Source organism: Macrosteles quadrilineatus, unplaced genomic scaffold (genome assembly GCF_028750875.1).
Source record: "Macrosteles quadrilineatus isolate MER2022 unplaced genomic scaffold, UCM_ALF_1.0 Scaffold_3__2_contigs__length_128488019, whole genome shotgun sequence".
Lineage (NCBI taxonomy): Eukaryota > Metazoa > Arthropoda > Insecta > Hemiptera > Cicadellidae > Macrosteles > Macrosteles quadrilineatus.
Window position 1 is genome coordinate 58171817 of NW_026542596.1, and position 23203 is coordinate 58195019.

Sequence of the window (23203 nt, forward strand, 5' to 3'; positions counted from 1 at the left end):
AATCCCCCCCTCCCCCCACCCCTCTAGCGTCGTCAACATTATGCTGAACAAAGTAATGCGGCAATCTATTGTCTTTGAAACGAATGGATTATTTATTTTATGTTTTATTTCGTTTACAATATTTTTTTTTAGTTTTGGTACCTCTTGCTCCTACAAAATTACTACAGATTGATTCTAATAAATGAACACACTAGGTTTTGTTAGGACATTTAGAATATTCCGTTTTAATAACTAATTAAAAATACTTTGTGTGACAATTCAAGATCTATTGATTGTTTGACTAAAATAGTTTTTGATTTAATTAGTTAGGAAAATGATGCATTTTAAGTGGTTCAGAGAGTTGTAAATATTCATTAAATGCATGTAACACATAATTATAAAAATATTCGTTTTATCTTATTTTAGATATAGCCTCTGATATGGCCTTGAAAGGACACCTAATTAAGTTGAAATCTAGGTCTCCAAAATAAACAAATTGGATCCAAGGTAGGCATTGGATTTAAACAATCATCTTCTATTAGTAAATTAGTGTGAGATAGTGGATCAAGTTGAAAATGGTAACAATAGTCATGTTACGGATCGATAAAGCAGAATATAATAAGTAAGTTAAATAATTAAATCACACTGTATATTGTATAAAACAGTGTTCTACAACCATTGGATACCCCTATCATAACATGTAACTTTATAAAGTTATATTTTTGTATTCCTTTCACTATGTGCCAGAAATGACAGAATGTTTTGAAAAACTGTTTTAATTCCGTCAATGTGATTAATCCTAAATAGGGTAAAAACATGGATTTCTTTGGTAGCTAAAAGACTGATGCATATTGACTTTTAAAAGCACCAAGTCAAAGCTTTGTACCTCGAAAAGACGTATTCTGAAATGAAAATGGCTTTATTTAAGAGGCGTAGTTAGGACTTGCAAGTCCTCTCTACCATATAACCTCTAAAAGATAAATAAAACTATTCACTTACATAAATAAAATGAAATAATTTAAAGTAAATAAATAAGTAAACATGAAGAAATTAAATTTAGTAATCCTAAAAAGTCCATTCACACAAGCCAACAACCCGCCACACCAGCGCCAGAGACTCACTCAGGCCTGCTGCTCAATACAATAGATTTTATCTCTGCCCCAAACCTCGTACGGTTTTCAAGGGATTTTATATGGTCAGGAGGAGAATTCCCCGTTCAAATTGCAGATAAGAAAGATTAATAAAAAACTGTTTGTATTCTGTGGAGATTTTCAGTACCGCGTATTGTACAAATTAATTTAACCCTTGATCTGGCGTTGGTCCCTAGGGGACCAGAAAATGTTGAGTTCTCAGTGGCGGTGGTCCCCTAGGGACCAGAACGACATGGTCCGGAACTTTCTATTGTTAAAATACTAAAACAATTTTAAACCGCAATGAATCTTATACCATTAGAAAGATGAGATTCTGAGGATTCATTTTCATATATAAAACATTATTGAGCGAGTATTATGTAGCGAGAAACATAGTTTGAAAAACTAGAGCGTTCAAAATAGATTTTGGCGGTGGAAAGTTTTGGTCACCTGACTACAAAAACAGCTGTTTTTGGCGATTGTCAATTAAATTGTATACAATATTAGTACATATTCTGAAACTACAATAAGTTCCCTACAATTACCTCTGAATCTATGAGGTTGATTGTAAAAATTTTATTTGTTTTTAAAAATGTCATAAAAATTATGTTTTCGTAAAAAAATCTTCGAAATTTTACATTCCGACGTAAATTTCTTTGAAATTTTAGAATTCAACTACATATAACTATATATTTTCAGAAAGGTCTTTTATTTCGTATTGTACAGTATCATTTTATAAAATTTTGTTGATGCATTCTATTATTTCCTAGGTGACAAAAAAAGTTTTGTAGTTTTTCAAAAAATAAAATGTATATGTAGAATTTATTTTTTTATAATTTTATTTTTATGAGTATTTAAAAAACATTGATATTTCTACGTAGGGAATCATATTTCACACAACCTTTACATTTAGATCAAATGTCTAAAAAAATTATTTTGTAGTTTTCTTGTGGGTTGCTTTTGAAATTTCTAATTTGCATAATCCAAAAATTTGCAAACCTTTTGCTACTACGCCTAAACGCATTGCTAGGAAAAAATTATTTTTATATTATTATATTCTAAATTTATCACTGAAACAGAAAATATGTATATGTGTGTACTTATATTCACAAATAAATGTTCTGTGGCAAAATATATGGTACCACTACAAAAGCACCAAAATATGCCCGCCACTGGTGAATAAAATGACCGCCAGATCTAGGGTTTAAACTCAAGTTAGGTATTTTGTCCGATCGACCTTAAAAACGAAACTCTTTAGTAAACCAACTTATAATTATTGTTTCAAAACGATTCTCTATGTAGATCTTTTGCTACATTTCTTTTTTTTTTATTGATTGTTTTACCTCGAATGTCATAAGGCGTACTGATAGCTATGAAAGTTTCTGGAAATGTTGAACTTTACAAAGTATTTCATTAGCGATAGGTTATACATAGGTAGTTTGCTGCACGAACACAACACACACCACAGGACTCTGATTGCATAACGTCATCATTAGTACTATCGGTTATGGCATTGCTGGATTAAGCACAATGTTGTTTCGATTAGCCCCCTTATATCACAGTCCAAACTCCAATAGCATCGTTTTGATGTGGTTCCCTCGTTCAAAAATGCTATCAGAGCAATAAAACTAACAATGTTAAAGTTTTATTATGTAGGCTTTAGTTCGTTGGCCTTTTAAACATATTAGGGGAACCGTCAAAATCCTGAACTTGCAGCTTTTTACCGATAACCTTTTGTTTTATGGTATAATTAGTACAGTTCAATGATATATGTGTCTAGAATTGTACGCAACTTTAATTTTGAAATGCAACATATTTATATTAGGCTAAATACTTTTTTCGTTGCCCGTGTTCTTGAGTTAGTAGTTTGTAATCTCCAAATAGTATTATTATTCTCAAAAACGTTCCCTCAAGAACTTTGCCTTTTTCTCAAGATTACTACCTTCCTTAGTATTTTTAGTATTCTTATTCTTGAGAACAAACATACTACCTTCAAGCTGGCGAAACTGCGATAACACAAAAATAGCAACATATTTCATCATACTAACGTCATAAAATCATGTGCACTTGATTGTTTGCAATGGTGGTGAAATAACTCTATGGTTTACTCATAACGATTTACTTTAAGTTTGACTTACAAAGCTATAAAATAAGAAATAAAAATGTAAGTGCAAAATAAGTTATTTTGATTATAACCTTTTAATATCTGATAGACGTTCCCCTTTACAAATAAAACCAAAGAGTCCTACTTCTTTTTATTATTTATTACATGTTTGTTAATTATAGACTTCAAAACACGTTGAATGTTGGCACCAACTGATTGTGGATTAATGGGATTTACAGGTCCTGAAAATGTGTAAATGGTAACCAGCTTCATCGTCTACTTTCTTTTAAAATTTTAGCTCAGTCAATTAGAAGACTTTGCATCCCTGGGAACGAAAATGCACCTGTTTTCTATAATATACAAAGTGGCAATTAAGTTTTAGGACGACTTTAAGACGAAAGAGATATCACAACCAAATTTGGCTTGTTATTACTGGTCCTGTTCTATTTCTTATACAAGAATATTATTCACACATCTTGCTTGAACAAACTCTATTTTCAAACTAAACTAATGTTTACAAAAACATCTGACAACAAACATATTTAAACACATGATAAAAGAACAGACTTAATACAACATCCCGCTTCAAGATGTCCACATCTTTATGAACCTCAGTACCGCCTCGGTTTCTTAATGGACCTTCCGTAACGGGTTACTGTGCCAGCTCCTGGACGATCACGTGAGTTGCATGGACGATTAAGGACCATGGATGAACAGTTTGAAAGAATTCCATCTCCTCCGTAGTACGGTGCAGGAACTAAGAACTTCCTGTTTCGGCGAATAGTTCTCTTGTCAGTTTCCACAAGGTAGGAACGTGGTTCGTTCAATTTCCTGACTACCTTACCGTGTCGACGTAGATCTGTGATCCATACCATGCTTCCAACTTCTAATTCACTTAAACCACTCGCTCCATGTCGTTTATCAAATTGTATCTTGTACTTATTCTGGTACTTATTCTCCCTCTCAAGAAAATTCTTATTTTCCACAGGATTTCCAACCAAAGTAGATGGAAGATTGTCTCTTAATTTCCTTCCAAACATAAGTTCAGATGGGGAAAAGCCGGTTTCAAGAGGTGAGGTCCGGTAAGAAAGTAGGGCAAGTTCAAATTTATCCTTGTTTTTCTTCATTAGCCCTTTTGCTACTTTCACAGCTGCTTCAGCTGCCCCATTTCCCTGATGGTGGTGGGGACTACTTCTGAATGTGGAGAACCCCCACTCCTTTGCAAACAATTTAAATTCACTTGAGCCAATATGGTGAAATTGTGTCCCACTATCTGAATAAACACGTTGAGGAATTCCAAAACGTGAAAATGTGGTTTTGCAAACCCGAATCACATCTGAAGCCCTCATTCGATGCATTTCCTCGACTTCAAAGTATCTTGAGTAGTGATCCACGATAACCATATACCACTTGTCTTCGTGTTTGAACAAGTCAACAGACACATTTTGCCACGGGTAATCCGGGACAGTTCTCGGAATCAATGGTTCACTGTGATTAGTTGAGTTCTGAATACACACTGGACACGATTTGATTTTCCTTTCTATTTCTTGAGAAATTCCAGGCCACCACATGGTTCCCAAAGCACGTTTCCTTGTTTTTGTGATTCCCAAGTGTCCACTGTGAAGCCTCTCGAGCATTTCCGCTCGTAGTTCTTGAGGTATTATCATCCGAGTTCCTCGAAGCAATAGCCCATCAATACAACTTAACTCGTCTTTCACATTAAAGTACTCTTGAATCTCATTAGGTAAACTTGATTTTACAGGCCATTCGTCTAAAATTTGTAACTTAAGTTGTGCACAGATTGGATCTCTCATTTGTGAGTGAAGTACCTTTGTCACATTTTCATCTGTAGTGTTTATACTAATCAGACTGATTTCGTGGACGAAGGCTTCCACTTCTTCGGTCAATTCGCCATCTTCGTCAGCCGGAATAGGACTTCTTGATAGTAGATCTGCTATGGCAAGGTCTTTTCCTGGGGTCCAGGTCATGCGATAATCGTATCTCATCATACGCATTCGGAACCGCTGTAGCCTCGGTGAGAGCTCGTCCAAATTTTGTGTTTTGAAAATTGAGACAAGCGGTTTGTGGTCGGTCTCAATTGTGTACATTTTACCCATCAGGAAACATTTCAAACGGTCACTTGCCCATGTGCACGCAAGCGCTTCTCTCTCAATGTTACTATAGTTTTCTTCAGCAGGCGTTAGAGTCCGAGATATATATGCCACAGGTTTCTTGTTTTCTCCTTCAACTTGAAGTAAAACCGCTCCAAGACCTTTTTTTGAAGCATCGCAAGAAAGAATCGAGGGTTTTTGCGGATCGTAAACAGTCAAACATGGCTCTGATGATAAAATCTGTTTTACTGTGACAAAAGCGTTTTCTTGAGCTGGTCCCCAAAGGAAATCGTTTTTAGTCTTTAACAAGCTCGTAATTGGCTCCAAAATCTCACTGCGGTTCGGAATAAATTTTGCCAGAAAAGTGATCATGCCCATGAATCTTTGTACTTCATTAGCGTTTCTTGGAGCTGGTAAGTCCACAATCGCTTGTACCTTGCTTGGATCAGGCTTGATTCCGTCCTTAGACAGCACAAACCCCAGAAATGTCACAGTCTTCTTGCAGAACTCCGACTTCTGCTTATTCAAGGTGATTCCATTAGCTTGCACTCTCTCTAGAACGGCCCTAAGACACTCGTCGTGTTCTTCTTTCGTTCTTCCCCATATCAGACAGTCATCAATGTGCACTAAACAGTTCTTTGCCCCTTCTAAAGCTTTTGACATGCGGCGCTGAAACTCTTCAGGAGCGGACGTAATTCCAAAAGGTAACTTACGGAATTTATACCTCCCAAAAGGGGTGATAAACGTTGTGTAATCTTGTGACTCCTCTGCAAGGTTCAGTTGCCAGAACCCGGAATTCGCATCGATCTTGCTGAAGTACTTGGCTCCCGCGATCTCGGCCAATGAAAGTTCGATCTTTGGGATAGGATAAAACCGACGTTTCACACTGTTGTTGAGTTTGGATAGGTCTACGCAGATCCTAACCCCACCTCCCTTTTTTGCGCAAACTACCATTGGTGCGCACCAATCAGTCGCGTGTTCAACTGGAACAATCACTCCTTTCTCAAGCATATCGTCTAACTGCTCTTTCACCTTCGTTTTTAAAGGTATTGGTACAACTCTGGGGGTGGATATAGCGTAAGGAACTGCATTCTCCTTCATTTCAATCTTGTACTCTCCTTTCATATTTCCCAGCCCTTGAAATAAATTAGGATACTTAGTAGCCCAGTCAATATCATGTGAATCTACAGAAAAGATTCTCCTCACCAGGTTCAGCTCTTCACAGGAACGTCTGCTAAGAAGTGGAACAGTGATCTCCTCAGAAATATACGCAAGATCATAAACTGATACACCCTTATGTTCAAGCTTTAGCCTTAAAGTTCCCAAAATATTGATTCGTTCTTTCTTCTTTGCGCTAAACACAGGGGATTTGCACTTTCCTAGAGGCAGAGTCTTAATAAAATCACCAAGAACTCCTACTGGAATCATGGTTACATCAGCTGCTGTGTCAAGTTTAAATTTTATAAGACCTAAATCTTGGTTTCCACAGCTTGCTTTTACCTCCTGGACCCAGGCTTTGTCACTGCTGTCTATATTCCCTATGAAAATCTCAGGAACCTGTTGATAACCACTGTCTGAATCTTGCTGTTCGATTTCCTTAACAACGTTTTTGTTTTTTCTCATCCACTTTTCGCGGGAGGGACAACATCGAAAAAAATGTCCAATCTCGGAACATTTGTCACATTTGGCTTTCCTAGCAGGGCATTCGGCCAGTGATCCGTGCCAGTTATAACCACATTTCCTGCACTTTTTTCTCATAGCATCCTCGGTGAATTTCTGTTCACCAGCTCTTTCAGACAGATTTGTTTTACCGACTTGTATTGACGTTTGATTCACCATAAAAACATTAGTATTGGCGAGCTCACGTTTTTGGCGTTCTAGCTCCTCGTGTTGGCGCAAGGTATTAATCGCCTTCTCCAGAGTCAATTGAGAGTCCAGCTGGAGTCTATCACTTAGAGCCTCATCTTTCATACCAATAATGAGGACCAGAAGCACCATCTCATCGTTCAGTTCACCCCATGCACACGTTTTTGCAAGACCATGCAAATCTGTTATGAATTTTTCAGATGGATCACTCCCTTGCTTGTGTCTCAGAAATTTTGTTCTCTCATAAATGATATTTCGTCTTGGCACAAAGTATGCATCAAAGGCCCGAAGAGCCTCGTCATAAGTATTCGGTTTTGGTGAAAACGAATCGAAAATATCTTCACTCCTACTACCCATTGTAAACAAAAGTACATCGATTTGCCGAGCGTCGGAAGTGCTATCTAGACCGCACCCCCGTCTATACCTTTGAAAGCGATTCCTCCAGGAATGCCACTCATTCGGAGTAAAAGAGAAGGTATCTGGAGTTGGTAACGTCAGATTTATCATAGGAGTAGGAGTACACATTACTGCATTATTTTCTCGGTTTGTCTGTCCCAATGCAAAACCTAGTGACTCACCTTCAGTCTTTCTAGAATCCCTTTCTGACATGTAGTTGAATTCACTTTGGGCATCCTCCTCATTGTCCTCATACCTTTGCCTACGAGTATTTCGTTTTTTTCTGCCCTTACTTGACATCATGCGTGGTTTTAGACTTTGTTCGATAAAAAATCCACTAAGCTGCCACCATGTTCTATTTCTTATACAAGAATATTATTCACACATCTTGCTTGAACAAACTCTATTTTCAAACTAAACTAATGTTTACAAAAACATCTGACAACAAACATATTTAAACACATGATAAAAGAACAGACTTAATACAACAGGTCCCTAATAGTAAAGCTACTTTTTGTGTACATTTTGATAGCTGTAATTTTTGCTCGGCTGCTTATTTGAAATCCGGTTTGCGGCATTGTTTTTAGTTCAATAGGACCTTAAATTTGACTTAGCAATCAACCTGGGCTTATTTAAGATTACTAACAACTTTTTCCCATTGGTCGTCCCCCATAGGTGACATCTAATCACCACGTAAAAAAGTAGCTTACTACAACCATTAAATTACAAATTTGGTTGAGATATATCTTTTTGTTTTAAAGTTATAAAGTCGACCTAAGACTTAAAACTGTCACTCTGTATATATTTTATCTATAACAAATAAATTATGGAATTTTTGTGTTTTTGGTAATTTTTGACGGAATAAAGTATCGATCTATTCACACCATCACCAGTCCTGTGGCAAAGTTTTCTCTCGCAGGTGTTGTCACTTATGCAGCAGGTGCACAATTGTTGGACTTTAACTGCCATACTTTCATTGTGTGCAAGTTTGGCCCAGCTGTGTCCTGCAGTACCTGATTCAGCACACGTCTTCTTTATTATATTACTTATTATTTAGTTTAAAACTTCTCAACTCAAATTTGTTTAACAGGAAATAGTGAAATGTTTAATATGCATACATACAGAGTATACATTTCCTACCTTACGTTCATATCCGTTCCTCCCTTTGTTTCTATATCTCAATCATATAATTTGTCTAACTGTTTTGTCATAATAAAGCTCAAATGTTTAATTTTATAACGATAAAATATTTTGAAGTATTGCACGGGGCTATGTTTAGTTTTACGGCTCTGTTGTTTATTACATACATTGGACGCTGCAGCCGTTACTGTTAGGAATATTAATAACGAAACTACCCTTAGCTGAAGAGGACTAGAACATCTCCAGTAGGCTGATTTCCCCACTAAACTTCACAATTACATCATCCAACTCCTAATTCGTACATCGTTTAAAATAATTCTTTGCATTCAAAATAACCTATAGCTTAATTGATTTTATAATTTATAATACTTTCGATTCTTTTTTATCTTTTTTATAATAACAATATGTTTTTTTATATAATATTTTTATATTTCTAGGTATTAAGGAGATTGTTTATTAATTTAATTTTGAATGTAATCGAGCAAAACGGATAGTTAAAAGGCCTCATACAAATACACATATGGGTTTAGTGTTCTATAAGGGGTAGTATCTTTCATTTAATTTTAAAGTCATTCCACGATTTGGTCTTGAACTTACTTATTAACTTATCTGATACTGAATTGGAATGACTAATTTGTTATTAAATTCATTAAATTATAAATACTTATAAAATTAATTTACTGATTTGCTTGAATATTTTTGATTGAAACTATATTTTAAAACTGGAATATCATCACATTTATAATGTAAACTTGTAAAATTCCCCTATAGTAGGTAGAATTATATTACAAACCGCTTCATTTTTTAGGTCCTTAGCTTAAAATATTTTATTTAAGCTATTTGCTACATAATTTTCAACAAAGGGTAAAAAACAGTTTTTCATTGAAGTCTCATCTAACGCCTCTTTTAAGAGGGTTCGACCCATTGTTGAACGCCTACGGACTTATTTTACAGCTAACTATTCAAAAAGTTATTGGAGATTTGCATTTATGAATGGCTAAATGTTTTATATTTAATTCTCAATCGAACTCATTAGTTAACTCTAGAATCAATACTGCCAATATAAAAAAATCTTTTACAATTGGCAACTTGAGGAGTTTTTCTTTTCCGTGGATAAATTAAGAGTTACATTTTAACGTTGGACGATTGATAACACAAGTCTGGGACAATATTTCCTTAAACTATTTGATAAGATTCTTGATGCCTTTTCTTGTAATCAAGCCATGCAATGTTAAAAACCATTACGATGGTTTCCGTACCCACTACTTTAAACAGAAACTTCAATGAAACATCATACGATAATGCTAGTCCTTAAAAACACAGACCATTTTCACAGACTTCACTGGTGACATTTTATTCCCCCTTATCTGCTTAGGTTGCACGATAAGGTTGTTACTTTTCACTTATATTTCTTGCTGAGTTTTCATGATCATTCTGCTATCTAGACTATCTACATACTATCTATATGAATGCTGACGTCACGTGTTTTGTATCCAAATCACGTGTCCAATCAAAGTCTACCTACTGTCCCTGAACTGAACTGTGTCAGACCTAAAGGTTTGTTTTTTCAAAAAGTCGCATGGTATTTTGGCATTTTTTAATATGTCTTATAGAGCCTCATATGACTTATGAGGCATAGAACTCAGGTTAATCGTGCAAATTGAACTAACATTGGTATTTATGTGTACACTCGCATGTTAAAACATCTAACTTAGTATTAATTAGTGTCCAAGTGTTGAAAAGGTACTAGCTTTTGAACGTTTAAGCTTCAAAAACAAATATATTAGCAGAGATTATAAAAAATAATTGGCTTACTTCCAAGTTAGTGAAATCAATTAATAAAGACTATTTTTACCTAGATAACGCTATTTGAGCATTACATACGGCCAACTAAACTGTTGTAGTTTAATTTCAACGTTTTATTAAATTGGGATTTACTTGAGGTTTTAACGTACATAGTTTAAAAGAATATTGGAATATTTTTGGATTGTAGACATAATAACATAGTCAAATGATACAAAATTTAAATTCACAACTACCAAAACTGTATTTTTTTTTTTTTTTAAACATTGTTACTTTTTGTTCCTAATTAGTTTAATTTGTAATAGTAAAATTGGTAAGTTTATATATAGCAAATATCAACTACCTAATGATACATTTTTAGGTTGTAGTTTTGGTATTTTATTTGTTTATTAAATGGTCAAGACCAACAAAACTATATAAAATAAACAATTTTAGTGGTTACTTCCAGTTAAATATATATATACTTTATATATAAATATATATATATATATATGTATACACATAAATTATATATACATGTATACACCACATTATTCACTAAAGATAAAGAAATAACAGAGAAGACAACTTGAGTTTAGTCCTTTTAAAATATCAGTTAACAAAAGTCATAGAATAAAAGAGTAATATAATAAATTGCTTTTTAAGCAGATTTCAGCTGGAAGATACGTTTGGAATTTCAACATCTTTGGATAAAGAATATTGGCACAGTTGGTCTATCCTAAATTTTAACAGTTTTTCTTCACAAAACTCTTAAAGATTTCAAGTAACAATAATAAGATATAATAGTTATTACGAATTTTATATATTTTTCTTATCTCATCTTTCAAGCGCAAACAATAATCACTTTTTATTATTTCTAGTTTTTTACGTAAAATACAACCTATTTTAACGTTGCAGACATAATCAATAACTTCAGTAGGATAAATCTGAAAATCTGGAACACAAATAATTGCTGGCGAGAAGTGATAGCACTTTAACTCGGAGTTCGGTCGTAATGGAATTAAAGTGCAATGGGAGCAATTAAAACATGAATTGAAAAGGTTTATATTTCATCCAAAGACACCAACATTTCGTTCATCTTTTATTTGTTGCATGAACCTAATATATTGTCATAGTTATCAACAGTTTTTAATTAACGTTTAAAATCTGTGAAACAAACTTTATATAATAAGTGTTTATTACATTTTTATAAAACCAACGTATGTCTGAATCGTGTTTGCACTTTTCTAATGAAAGAAAAGATAACATTAAAATTACTATAAGACTTTTTATTTTACTATTTCAAGTATGGCAAAGACAATTAAAATGCTAGTTAATAATATATACAAACAATTATATTTTTTTTTATTTAAAAGCTACATACCTTTCTTTATTAACAATATTTATTTATTTTATTGTTATGGATGAAGTTATATTCAGCTTACTCAAGTACTACTAGTTTTTGAAGATCAAACGGTAAATTTTAATCACTGGCAAAAAATCAATTTATTTAGTGTTTATTGTAAAAAAACCATTTGTGTTTATAAATATTTTTTTCACCACACTATGATGTTTTTGGCTGTATTACATACATTAATTGGTGGCTGAAAGTTACATTTTGCTGTCCATGCCAGCTGTCATCGTAATTTGGTGACCGAGTAGGTTTTTACAGGCCGGGGCCGCAAAATCAGCTGTCCGCTTACTTACTTAAAACATGCAAAATCCATAGCATTGCAATAGAATTGTGTTATTGTCACCGTTGCCTGGCAACTATTTATTTTTTATTTTTGCTGATTCCTCAAATTATTTTTTCACATAACCTTAAAGTTGTAGTTGTGTTGACTATCAGTGTGCATTATTATAGTGGTGAATAGTGGTAATAGGGTATAGTGTGGTGAAAAATAGCGTTCGTACCACGGACCGAAATGGTTTTGCAGCTCTCGATCGATTTAAGTTCGAGACGAAGTCGAGAATCTAGAGCCGGCAAAACCTCATTTTCGGCCCTAGGTACGAAATATACTATTTCACAGTAATTTTTTTGTAAGACTTTGCCACCTGTATTAGATTCTAAGGCAAAATTAATTCTTCTTGTATAACCCATCAACATTAAGCATACTTAATTAAGAACACTAAGCCTTATGTCAAATATTTTAAACCTGTGCATGCAATATTTAATTATGTAGTTAGAATATCTGTAGACATACATGTAAAATCACAAACTTTTGAAACAACCGTTTGAAGGGTACATTGTACTAGAAACTAGTTGTGAAGTCTCGTTTATTTAGATAGCGTCAGAACTTTACTTCCCTTATAAGGTTGTGCTCATCTCTTGTTACAACTAAGTTCCCAAGTTTCTACAAATATGTAGTTAGAATTGAAAGCTCGTTGTTAATTTCCTTACCTGGAATCCAGAGTCATACGGTTTGTTATTTGAAATATTTTTTTACATTGTTTTTCACGCTTTACATAAATAATTTTAGAAATTGTTCGTGAAATTATAACCTGATATAACCTCGTTCCTAATCAATAGGTCATTGTGGAAAATGTATATCACAGATACATTCTTGTTTAAGATGGATGTCCGATATCAAAACAGTTTTAGCCAATTTTTTATTCAAGTTAAATTTACAAACTTAGTTGAATGAACGAAATTGGTACTGTGTTGTGATACTTTCAACATTTTCTCCTAGCGTTTTTTTTTTACAAGTAAAATTTAAGTTACATAAAAGATTCTTTAGTAATGGTCTCAATTAGGCTCGGCAAAAAAAAATATTTTACAAAATTTTGTAAATTTTAGCACATACTGTAAAACTATTTAGGCTACGTGTTGCAGTTGAATTTGGGAGAGGACAAACTAAGGTATCTGCTTGATGTGAAGAAATCCTTAAGCTATAAAACTTAAAACCCTAATACTCCAACATATTATAAACTAACATTATTTTTTTAATCTTTTCGATAATCAAAATATCTTTCGTAATCAAACACCTTCCCGGTCCCGTAAATGTTGAATTATCGAAATTAAAATGTTTCATTATTGGAATGTATTTCGAAAACGTTTTCAGAAGACAACATCTGGTTCCAACATTCAATTCTTTGACCTAGCAATGTCATTGTACCAGTGTCATTTACAGGACTGTCTTTGACGCATCTTACACATTGTCTTGCAGTTATCTCTCTTGTCCACCGAGTATTCTGACGTAGTGGGAAACTGTTGACTTTAGATATTGCAAATAGAGTTGGTCCTATTAGGGAAATGCCAAGCGAATTACAGAACTGACGGATTTACAAGTGTTTCGTTTTGATTTCAAAAAGTGTTAACTAAAATATATTAATTTAAGTACAAGAGTTTTGCATACTGCAATAAAATCTCATTTACGAGAAATAGATGCAGTATTGACTTTAGATACTGCAAGCAGACATCCCATTTGCGTCAAACATATGTAGCATGGATTTAGGAAATATTTTGGACTAATATGCTGCCTCCGCTCAATATTGCAAGCAGTTGCCTGTAGCAGTTATCCGTAGTAATAGAAGGATCGTTCCGAACTACACATCAATTTTGAATTGTTTTTTGCATTCATACAAAACGTGTTTTCCTGTTTTAGTAAGAATTTATCTTGAGTGGCTAGTTTAATTCAATTTTTATATGATGTTTAACGTATCTAATTGCAATATATTTTTCAATATTTGTAGCAAGTATTTCTTGTTTAACATATTATTAATGAAGAACATCTAATTAAATTATTTGTCAAGAAATGTCTCTTCACAACAACATCCTTAAGTTACCCTGCTTCCGTTCCTACAATAACAATAAATAATTTGTAATCCAACAATCCTGTTTTGTAAATGAAACAAATTTTTCCTTATTCAGATTTTGTTTGGAATACAATAATTTTCAATGAATGGATTTTCTTAGCATTTAATTTTGTTAATTTTATCAGAATTAAAATGTGATTTGTTGCCCATATTAGGAAGATACCTTATCGTGCAAAGAAACTAGTTGAACAACCCAAAACTATCAAAGCGTTTGATACTTTCAAAGCGTCTGGCGTTCATAAACTTTTAACTAAAACAGATAAGGAACAATAACTGTTATGATCGAAACTTTAAATTGAAGCATCAAGTTGTAACTTTTCAAGATGACTTAAAGTTTGTGTTAGTGTTACAAGATAACAATATAAATAGTTACAGCAGATTTAGAATAGATTTGAAATATATATTACGTAAAAGCTACTAAAATAAAGGTTTCAAAAGGAGTTTTTTCATTGACATTTCAAATTCAAATTAATTTATTTTCTAAAATTTCCAAGTATACTAAATATGTAGTTCATATAAACCATTTTTTTTTTAGAAGATTTAAACTGTTTACAATTAATAACTACAACTATATTGATGAAAAACATTGAACCTACCTTATAGCTAGTAAGGGGTCATCTGTGTTTTAAAAATCACATACAATAATCTCGTTCAGATTTATAGGCTTTTACATCATAAGCCAGTCATGTAGTGGGTATAAATCTCCCTAAATTCACGTGCGTCACCAACAGTCACAACTTTCTGGTACACGTTTCCATTTAATACTCCAAAATCACTTTTATGAATATACTAGCAGCTATACCCGTGCCTTGCAACGGGGTCAGTATGCAAAAGAGACAATGTTGGTTCTTAGAAACATGCCAAATGATTTTCCAAATGCCAAATTTAGAAACAAAATTTAACTGTACTACTTAACTTGATAATAGTACGTTTTTGTTAACTCATACTGTGATTACTTATTTATGCTACCTACGATACAAAACCAAGGATTGATTTTAAGGTATAATAAAAGAATGTATTTCATGGTTTTCACTGTAAACGAAAAGCTTTACAATAGTTCCAAACCGAAAAATAGGAAAATAGAAATAAATATGGAAAATAAGGGTAATTTTATAACATATTTTAGTGAAATTATAATCAGGCAAATGGAAATTCGCTCAGTCTATAGATTTGCTGCGGCAGGGGGGTTATTACTGTTTACACAAAAATAAATGAAAAAAACAAACCTTATAAAACTCAGGATAAGAGCCTAGGTTAATACGGCAATGATTATAGAATCTTAATTATTTCCTATATCCATGAAGGTTTTCTACAACGAATATTTCCCTGTAAAATATTATTACAGCATTTCACAAAATATTAGAACAGAATCAGTATGCCTATAATAGATCATAAACATAAACAAATGAAGTAACTGAAAGAATCATATACTAAAGAAATTCAAATTACATTAACATATGGTTTGACAGCTCCATTTAAGTAATGTTAAATAATGTTTACATTCGGGCTAGTGACATCATTATTTTAAATTTATAATCCTTACACTCTCTGTTCTAATATTCGTGCAGTAATATGTTTGAACCAGCTGTGTGGAATTATGAAATCAAAATTCATTTGACAGTTCTGCTTGTTTACATTTTTAAACTTTGTAGGTTTGTTCTTTGTTACCATGGATACCATCAATCAATATTTACTTTTAAATCTCTCACTTCAAATTTTTGAAAGCCCACGGGGCAGAGCCCTAGGATAATATCGAAACGGGAATAGTTCTATATGTATCCTCGGAGCTGTAGCTTCATTTGTGTGCAATTTGAGCCCAGTCGGTTCAGTAGTTTTTGAGATTACCTCATACAAACACACACACACACACACACACACACAGACACCACCTCTTCTTTATAATAGTATAGATAGATAGATGTTATCGGGAAGTAGTTATTTGTGTAACGACTGGGCGAGTATGGAAAGTTTTTGAGTGCAGAAAATGCAATTTACACTCGTGTTACATATTTAATTTTCTTACAGTTATTAAAAAGCATATAAATAATTACTCTTTCAATTACTAAACAACACGTTTTAGGTTAGGTTTTAGTCTTAACACAGAAACGAAGGGGGTGTTGGTTTGGGGATCATCTCATAACTCCAAGGTTTCAAAACTCCAAGTGATCATAACTCCAAAGTTTCATAAGTCCAAGAGATCATAACTCCAAATTATATTTAATCCAAAGTTTCACAACTACAAGTACCCGAAAAGGGATAATTTCATTACTCCAAGAAAAATATAAGTGCAAGTGATCATAACTCCAAAGTTTCATAAGTCCAAGAGATCATAACTCCAAAGTTTCATAAGTCCAAGTAAAAATTAAACCAGAGTCTCATAACTCCAAAAGTTGAGTGCAGTCAGCGCCACAAGTTCCTGCGCTGTCCGCTCCGCTGTAATACTGTCAGCAGCCGATGCCGCATCATTGTATCTATATACCTACCGTCGCCTGTCAAATTATTATGTAATTTTGTTATATACTTACAGATTAATTAATTGCTATACTTCTTACTTCTATGCTAAAGGTACTTTAACTACTCGCGCGTGTTTTACTAACGTATGTACTCGCGTGGGGTGTTTTTGACACCCCGTTATTACATATTTGTTATAATTGTATTAACACTAATAATTGGTAAATAACATTTTTTGTTGTTATTTAAGTTTATTAAAACGTTTTTATTAGCTCGCTTTCTTTTCCGGTACAAATTTTGCAATCAATTTTATACTAACTTCCCGATGAGCTAGAGACTTGAAACTTGAAACATAGCCCACAAATGGAAGACAATGCAATATAATATCATTTAATTTTCATATTTCCCTTGGGCTACGCCCCATGGGCTTGTTTTTATTTTACTGTATACTGTTTCCAATATGAAAGAGTTATTTATTTTAAGTTATACAATGTAAATAATATATTTCTTTTACCAACTGCAATTTGTTTGTGTATTTGGTCAAGTTTTGCATATAAACCATTTGTTGTATAAAAAAATATGTATTTTGTCATTGAACTGTTTGATATTGAATAACTAGCATATGTACTACCCGGAAAATTATATAAAAAATTTAAATTTAATAATTTTTAAAAGATTATATTATGTCTGTGAATGGTAAAGGTATTATTTTTCCCTAAAATGTACTACTAAAAAACAGTTTTTAGGGGGGGGATCGTAATACACCCAAGTTTTGTGCAAACAAATTTATTTATATGTCAAAAACACTAGTTTGTTATCGAAATAAATGTAAATAAAAAATGTCCTTTCATTACTTTTAGAGTCTTTCGCAAAAAGAACAACATTACCTTATACAGGAACTTGTACTTTTTACGAAACACGTTAACACTCACGTGGGGAGTTGAAAACACCCTATACTTTGTAATACACATGTATTACCAAGTGAACACTTAGAGATCGCACGGGGACTTTGGATGAGAAACGTTCCAGTGTTTCACAGTTTTAACTTTACATTTCAGGTAATTTACACTAAGTGTACAATGCAGTTGTCTGCTTGCAACATTGAGCAGATAGCAGACATAATAATCAAATAATTTGTAAAGTCAATGTTACATATGTTTCTCGTAAATGAAATGTATACTTGCAGTATCCAATCTCATTAGTATATATTTTGTTTCAAATGAATGGAATGTCTAATTTCGTTATTCAAAGTCAATTACAAGTCTGGTTCAATTAAATGTATTGTCTACTTCAAAGTATATATGTTTCATCTGGTTATCATAAATTCAATGTCTATTTGCAGTAGCAGTATCCTAAATCAATAGTACGCCAGCTTCACAAAAATGAGAAATTTACTTGCAGTATCCAATGTCAATGGTCCATTTGGTTCACATAAATAAGATGCCTATTTGCAGCATTCAAAGTCAATGATACGTCGGGTTCACTTAAACGAATTGTTTACTTGAAGTATACAAACTCAATGGTACATATCGTTCACATAAATAAATTGTCTACTTGCAGGATCCAAAGAAATGGTTAATTTGATTCCCATAAACGGAGTGCCGATTCGCAGTATATTAAGTCAATGTTACGTCTGGTTCACGTCAATGGAATGTCTACTTGCAGCATCTAAACTCAGTGGTATCTTCGGTTCATATTAATGGAAGTCCTAATTATTGCAGTACCTATTCAAAGTCTGCATTATTTAATTGTAAGTCTAGTTCACTGAAATGGAAAGCCTATTTGGAATTACAAGTTAAATGGAAATATAACTCAATGGTAGGCTTATATTTGGTTAAAATGTAATGGATATTTAGATTATTTAAAGTCAAAGGTGTTTCAGCCTTATTCCGGCGACCATAATTATTGGTTGTTTTCATTTTGTAGTAAATTATGCTCAATGATATTAATCTTATTGTTCTTCCCTTTTTCTGTGTCCTATACGGTAATGTACTTTTTAAACGATTCTTTTACTAACATATGTGGCAACTCTTGTTTACCTTTTTATTGTTATCTCGCAAATAAAGTCATAGCAACCAATGAACCCATAAGGGCCATGTTGAATTAAAAAAAAAATAAATTCACGTAGGGAAAAGCCGTGTGGTCCAATTTGTACCATTTAAGATTGATACATTCCCATGGTTCGTTACTATGATCGTGCTAAATTTCGTGTAGATCGCTTCAGCCGTTCAGGAGGTATTTGTAAAACAAAAAGAGGAGAGTAGTATAAGAGCTTCGCTTTGCGCCGTTCAATTACTAATGGTTGTTAATCCTCTATATATCGAAAATGGCTAATACGATTTCCTTCTAATTCGATAAATAATTTATATCTGGCCTAAAAACGTGTTTACTGTAGTTAAAACTGCTAGCAAAAAACTAACTACGCAACAAAATTGAATTGAAAGTCTATAGTTTTTAACATTGGCCTCATTGGTTTCCAAGTAACCATGACCATAGACTAATAGAACTATTTTAAGTTGTAGTGTGTTGTTATGTTCACCAAGGTTTTACGAGCAAATTAACGAATGCAGTACAAAGGGGAAACACCAGTTGTTACTATTGAGCAAAGATTACACTGAAGATTACTCAATGTAGGGGTTCAATGGAAATAAACTAATACCACTACCCTGCCATGGCTTGGTTCCCAGGTACTACTACATAAAACCAGGGATACCGTCACCTCTAATTGAGACTTTTAACGAAATTCCCATAATAGGGAATAATCTATTACCGTAGATCTCATGGTAAGACCTAAACCCGGAAACGATTTTTATCTTCATTTTAAGAGCCCCAGAGGACAATACACACTTCGTTCAAACTCATATGCTGTACTGTATATAATATATGTGTGTGTAAATTTGGAATAAAGGTTAAATTTGAAATATGTAGATCTTGATGAGTTTAAGTTATAATTGGGCCTATTAGGCTATGCTGATTCAAAATGTCCAATGACGATTTGTCCTTAGTTAGTGATTTAAACGAGATGGATGATGGTTACCAATTTGGAGTCTCTGTCTTCACCTTTGTACCACATGCAATAAATAAAATAGGGGTTGGTTAAAATTTGGTACTTTTCAAGGCACTTGTCCCTAATACTTTTGATTTAAAACAATTTAAAATTTAGATTACACTTTGGGATGAATTTAATTTAAGTCAAGCACAATGTCCTATAAAGTGATGTTAACACTGCAAAGAGTTGGCAGGATCTGGGGAGAGGCAAGGGTTGAAGTTCTGGAAGTCCATGTCCATTGTTGAAATAATGTACAGCTGGTTAATTCACATAAATGACACTTGCCACAGTAATTTTGATTTTCTTTGGATTAATTTTGAAAAGTAATACTATATTTAAGATGTTATTATTATATTGCAATTTTCTTACAATTATAATAGTTAGATTATCACTTTAGAGAGCCACTGGTTTTCTTCCAACATTGACAAGAAAAACTGGTAGCCTACAACGTTGTGTTCACCACTGTGTAGGGTGGCAAAAAGAAAATGTTGCATATATACATATAAATATTAAATAGATATGTATATTCTTTTTCCAGTTGTATCCTTGTGATTGGTTTTGTGTCATATATATGGATATTCGAATACTCTTTATAAATTGCCAAGAAAGTTTTTAAATGTAGTGAAACATTGGACAATAATTAATTAATAATAATTACACATCTGTGGCTGGGTGAATGCCAAACGACAAAACAGTAATTGCTGAGGACGCTTTTTAAACGATGAATAACCAATATGAGTGGAAAAGATGGAATGCAGGTGTCCACAGAAAATACTTCATAAAAATTTATGTAAATAAATGACAATGACCTTTATTTTGAGTTATGTTGAAATATTGAAACGCATGTGTGTAAATTAATATAAGGTGTATATCATATTTAAGCCTTTTTAATACTTAAACTGCTTATTGATTTTCCATGAACTCAGAATGTTGATAAGGAGCTAATTTTACCTTCCGCTTGCAACAACATAAAGAAAATATATTTGTGCCCCTGTTAGTCTGTTAGTCGGCCTATGGGGACCTGAGAAATTAGTCCATACCTATAATATTCAGCAAATATATACATTCTAAGCTCAAGTTTGATGTGCAGTATGCCTATATTTTTATTTGGTAAACTGCCATAACCGTTTACATTTAATTTGATTGTATTTATATGCAATATTTATATTTTAATTTATATTTATATTAATACTAGCTGACCCGGCGAACTTCGTATCGCCTAAGTTATAGGTTTCCCCTAAGACAGACCGATGGAAAGAAAGTACCGTTACGTTTAATTTTCAAGATGATCTCGTTCGCATCGCTCAATCACGTCCTGGTTGAAGTTCGTTCGCTACGCTCACTCACCTTTGGGTTGGAGCTCGTTCGCTACGCTCACTCACCTTTAGGTTGGAGCTCGTTCGCTGCGCTCACTTGCCTTCAGGTTAGCTCGTTCGCTACGCTAACTCGCCTCCAGGTTGAAGTTCGTTCGCTACGCTCACTCACCTTTTGGTTGCAAATTAGCTGTTGTCATAAATGTAAAAGAAATAATAGTGCTGCACCCTGTACGTTTAATTTTCAAGATGATCTCGTTCGCATCGCTCAGTCACGTCCTGGTTGAAGTTCGTTCGCTACGCTCACTCACCTTTGGGTTGGAGCTCGTTCGCTACGCTCACTCACCTTTAGGTTGGAGCTCGTTCGCTGCGCTCACTTGCCTTCAGGTTAGCTCGTTCGCTACGCTAACTCGCCTCCAGGTTGAAGTTCGTTCGCTACGCTCACTCACCTTTTGGTTGCAAATTAGCTGTTGTCATAAATGTAAAAGAAATAATAGTGCTGCACCCTGTACGTTTAATTTTCAAGATGATCTCGTTCGCATCGCTCAGTCACGTCCTGGTTGAAGTTCGTTCGCTACGCTCACTCACCTTTGGGTTGGAGCTCGTTCGCTACGCTCACTCACCTTTAGGTTGGAGCTCGTTCGCTGCGCTCACTTGCCTTCAGGTTAGCTCGTTCGCTACGCTAACTCGCCTCCAGGTTGAAGTTCGTTCGCTACGCTCACTCACCTTTTGGTTGCAAATTAGCTGTTGTCATAAATGTAAAAGAAATAATAGTGCTGCACCCTGTTGGTAATCCTTGTAACTTTAATGCTATTGAACATCATAGAACAGAACCAACATGTTTAATTGAAACAGCTGTTAAGATTCACTAATTCCATTTCTCATAAGGTTAACATGGGAAACTCCAGAGCCACTGGGGCGGAGCTCTTTTAAGAATTTCGAAACGGGAAATAGTTTACTTCCTATTCGCATACCTACAGAATTTACACACCAAATATCATAACGATCGGTGAAGTCGTTCCGGAGGAGTTTGCAGACAAACACTGTGACACGAGAATTTTATATATTAGATTTTTTTATTATATTTATATTTATAGGCCTTTCTTACTTAAATTTACATTTTTTAAACGGGCAGTTCAGAAGACGGGGCACGGAAGCCACGTCATGTTGGTAACATTGACAATTCGAAGTAAGCGGCAGGCAGGTTGCCAGTATGGATACTAAAAAAGTCCCACACGCCCCTGCTCGCCCCTCCACGCAACTCTACATCAATTCCAGAACATGAAAGGATCCATAATGTCATATGGGTTCAAGTTATGACCAAATGTTACAGGACCACTTTTGTTAGCTGTATTGTTCTACACCTTTTAATTTTCTAACTCTTCTCTAGAGTCATTATTAAAAGAATTAATAAATATTTTCGTAATGAGCGACATTTCCTACCTGTAGGCTAAACGAAATGTGATACGTAAATCTATATAATTATATAATTAATACGCGAACACGAAGTTTGTCGGTTGAACTCCTCTGTCATTTCTTAACCGATTTTATCCATTGACGTATCATTGGAAAGAGCGTGTCGCGTAGATTTGCAAACTGGCCTTGAACTGGATTTGAAAAAGTCCCTTGGGCTCTACCCCAGTGGCTTTGAAGGTTCCATGTTATCCTTATGAAGATCATAATTGTTTAAATTTTGATCAGCTGTATAATTTAATTGCTGTCAATATTTAAGCTGCATTTCCAAGAAAAGCGTCATACAAAAATTAAATCTTTAAAAAATAAATCATTGAAGGAACCCATTTGCAAATTATTGAAACATTAAAAGTCATAGAACGCCCCCTAGTAGAAGAAATAGAGATAATATTTTTTTAAAGAATTAACTATCGTCATTAGCCTGTATAATGAAGAACACCTACAAGATTCAGATTCCTACAAACTATGAACGAGAATGTTAGCCGAAGTGCTACAAATTTTATTAGGAAACATGGACTTAACTTTGTGATCATTGCAGAGGAAAGCCCTCTACAGCCAAATAAATCTGGTACGTCAATGACATTAATCTATGT

The 23203-nt window shown here is 33.9% G+C and overlaps 2 protein-coding genes across 2 annotated transcripts in view; both read right to left on the reverse strand.

Annotated features, from left to right (window-relative positions):
* The window catches only part of LOC128988951 (transient receptor potential-gamma protein), a 405047-nt gene that overhangs the window by 275096 nt on the left and 106748 nt on the right, over window positions 1-23203 (reverse strand). The gene's annotated exons all lie outside the window — the stretch shown is intronic.
* On the reverse strand, window positions 3825-7886 carry LOC128989230 (uncharacterized protein K02A2.6-like). Its single transcript, XM_054411103.1, has 3 exons — window positions 7769-7886; window positions 5660-7372; window positions 3825-5185 (listed from the first exon to the last, which is right to left on the reverse strand). The coding sequence occupies exons 1-3, from the start codon at window positions 7884-7886 to the stop codon at window positions 3825-3827; spliced, it is 3192 nt and encodes a 1063-aa protein (XP_054267078.1).

Excerpts from the sequence above, each read along its gene's own strand:
- LOC128989230 (XM_054411103.1), bottom strand. The coding sequence starts at position 7,886 with ATGTCAAGTAAGGGCAGAAAAAAACGAAATACTCGTAGGCAAAGGTAT. Across the intron at positions 7,373-7,768 it reads GGATTCTAGAAAGACTGAAG|ATTTGCATGGTCTTGCAAAA; the intron begins GTGAGTCACTAG and ends AATTCATAACAG. Across the intron at positions 5,186-5,659 it reads AAAATTTATTCCGAACCGCA|GAAAAGACCTTGCCATAGCA; the intron begins GTGAGATTTTGG and ends CCTGGACCCCAG.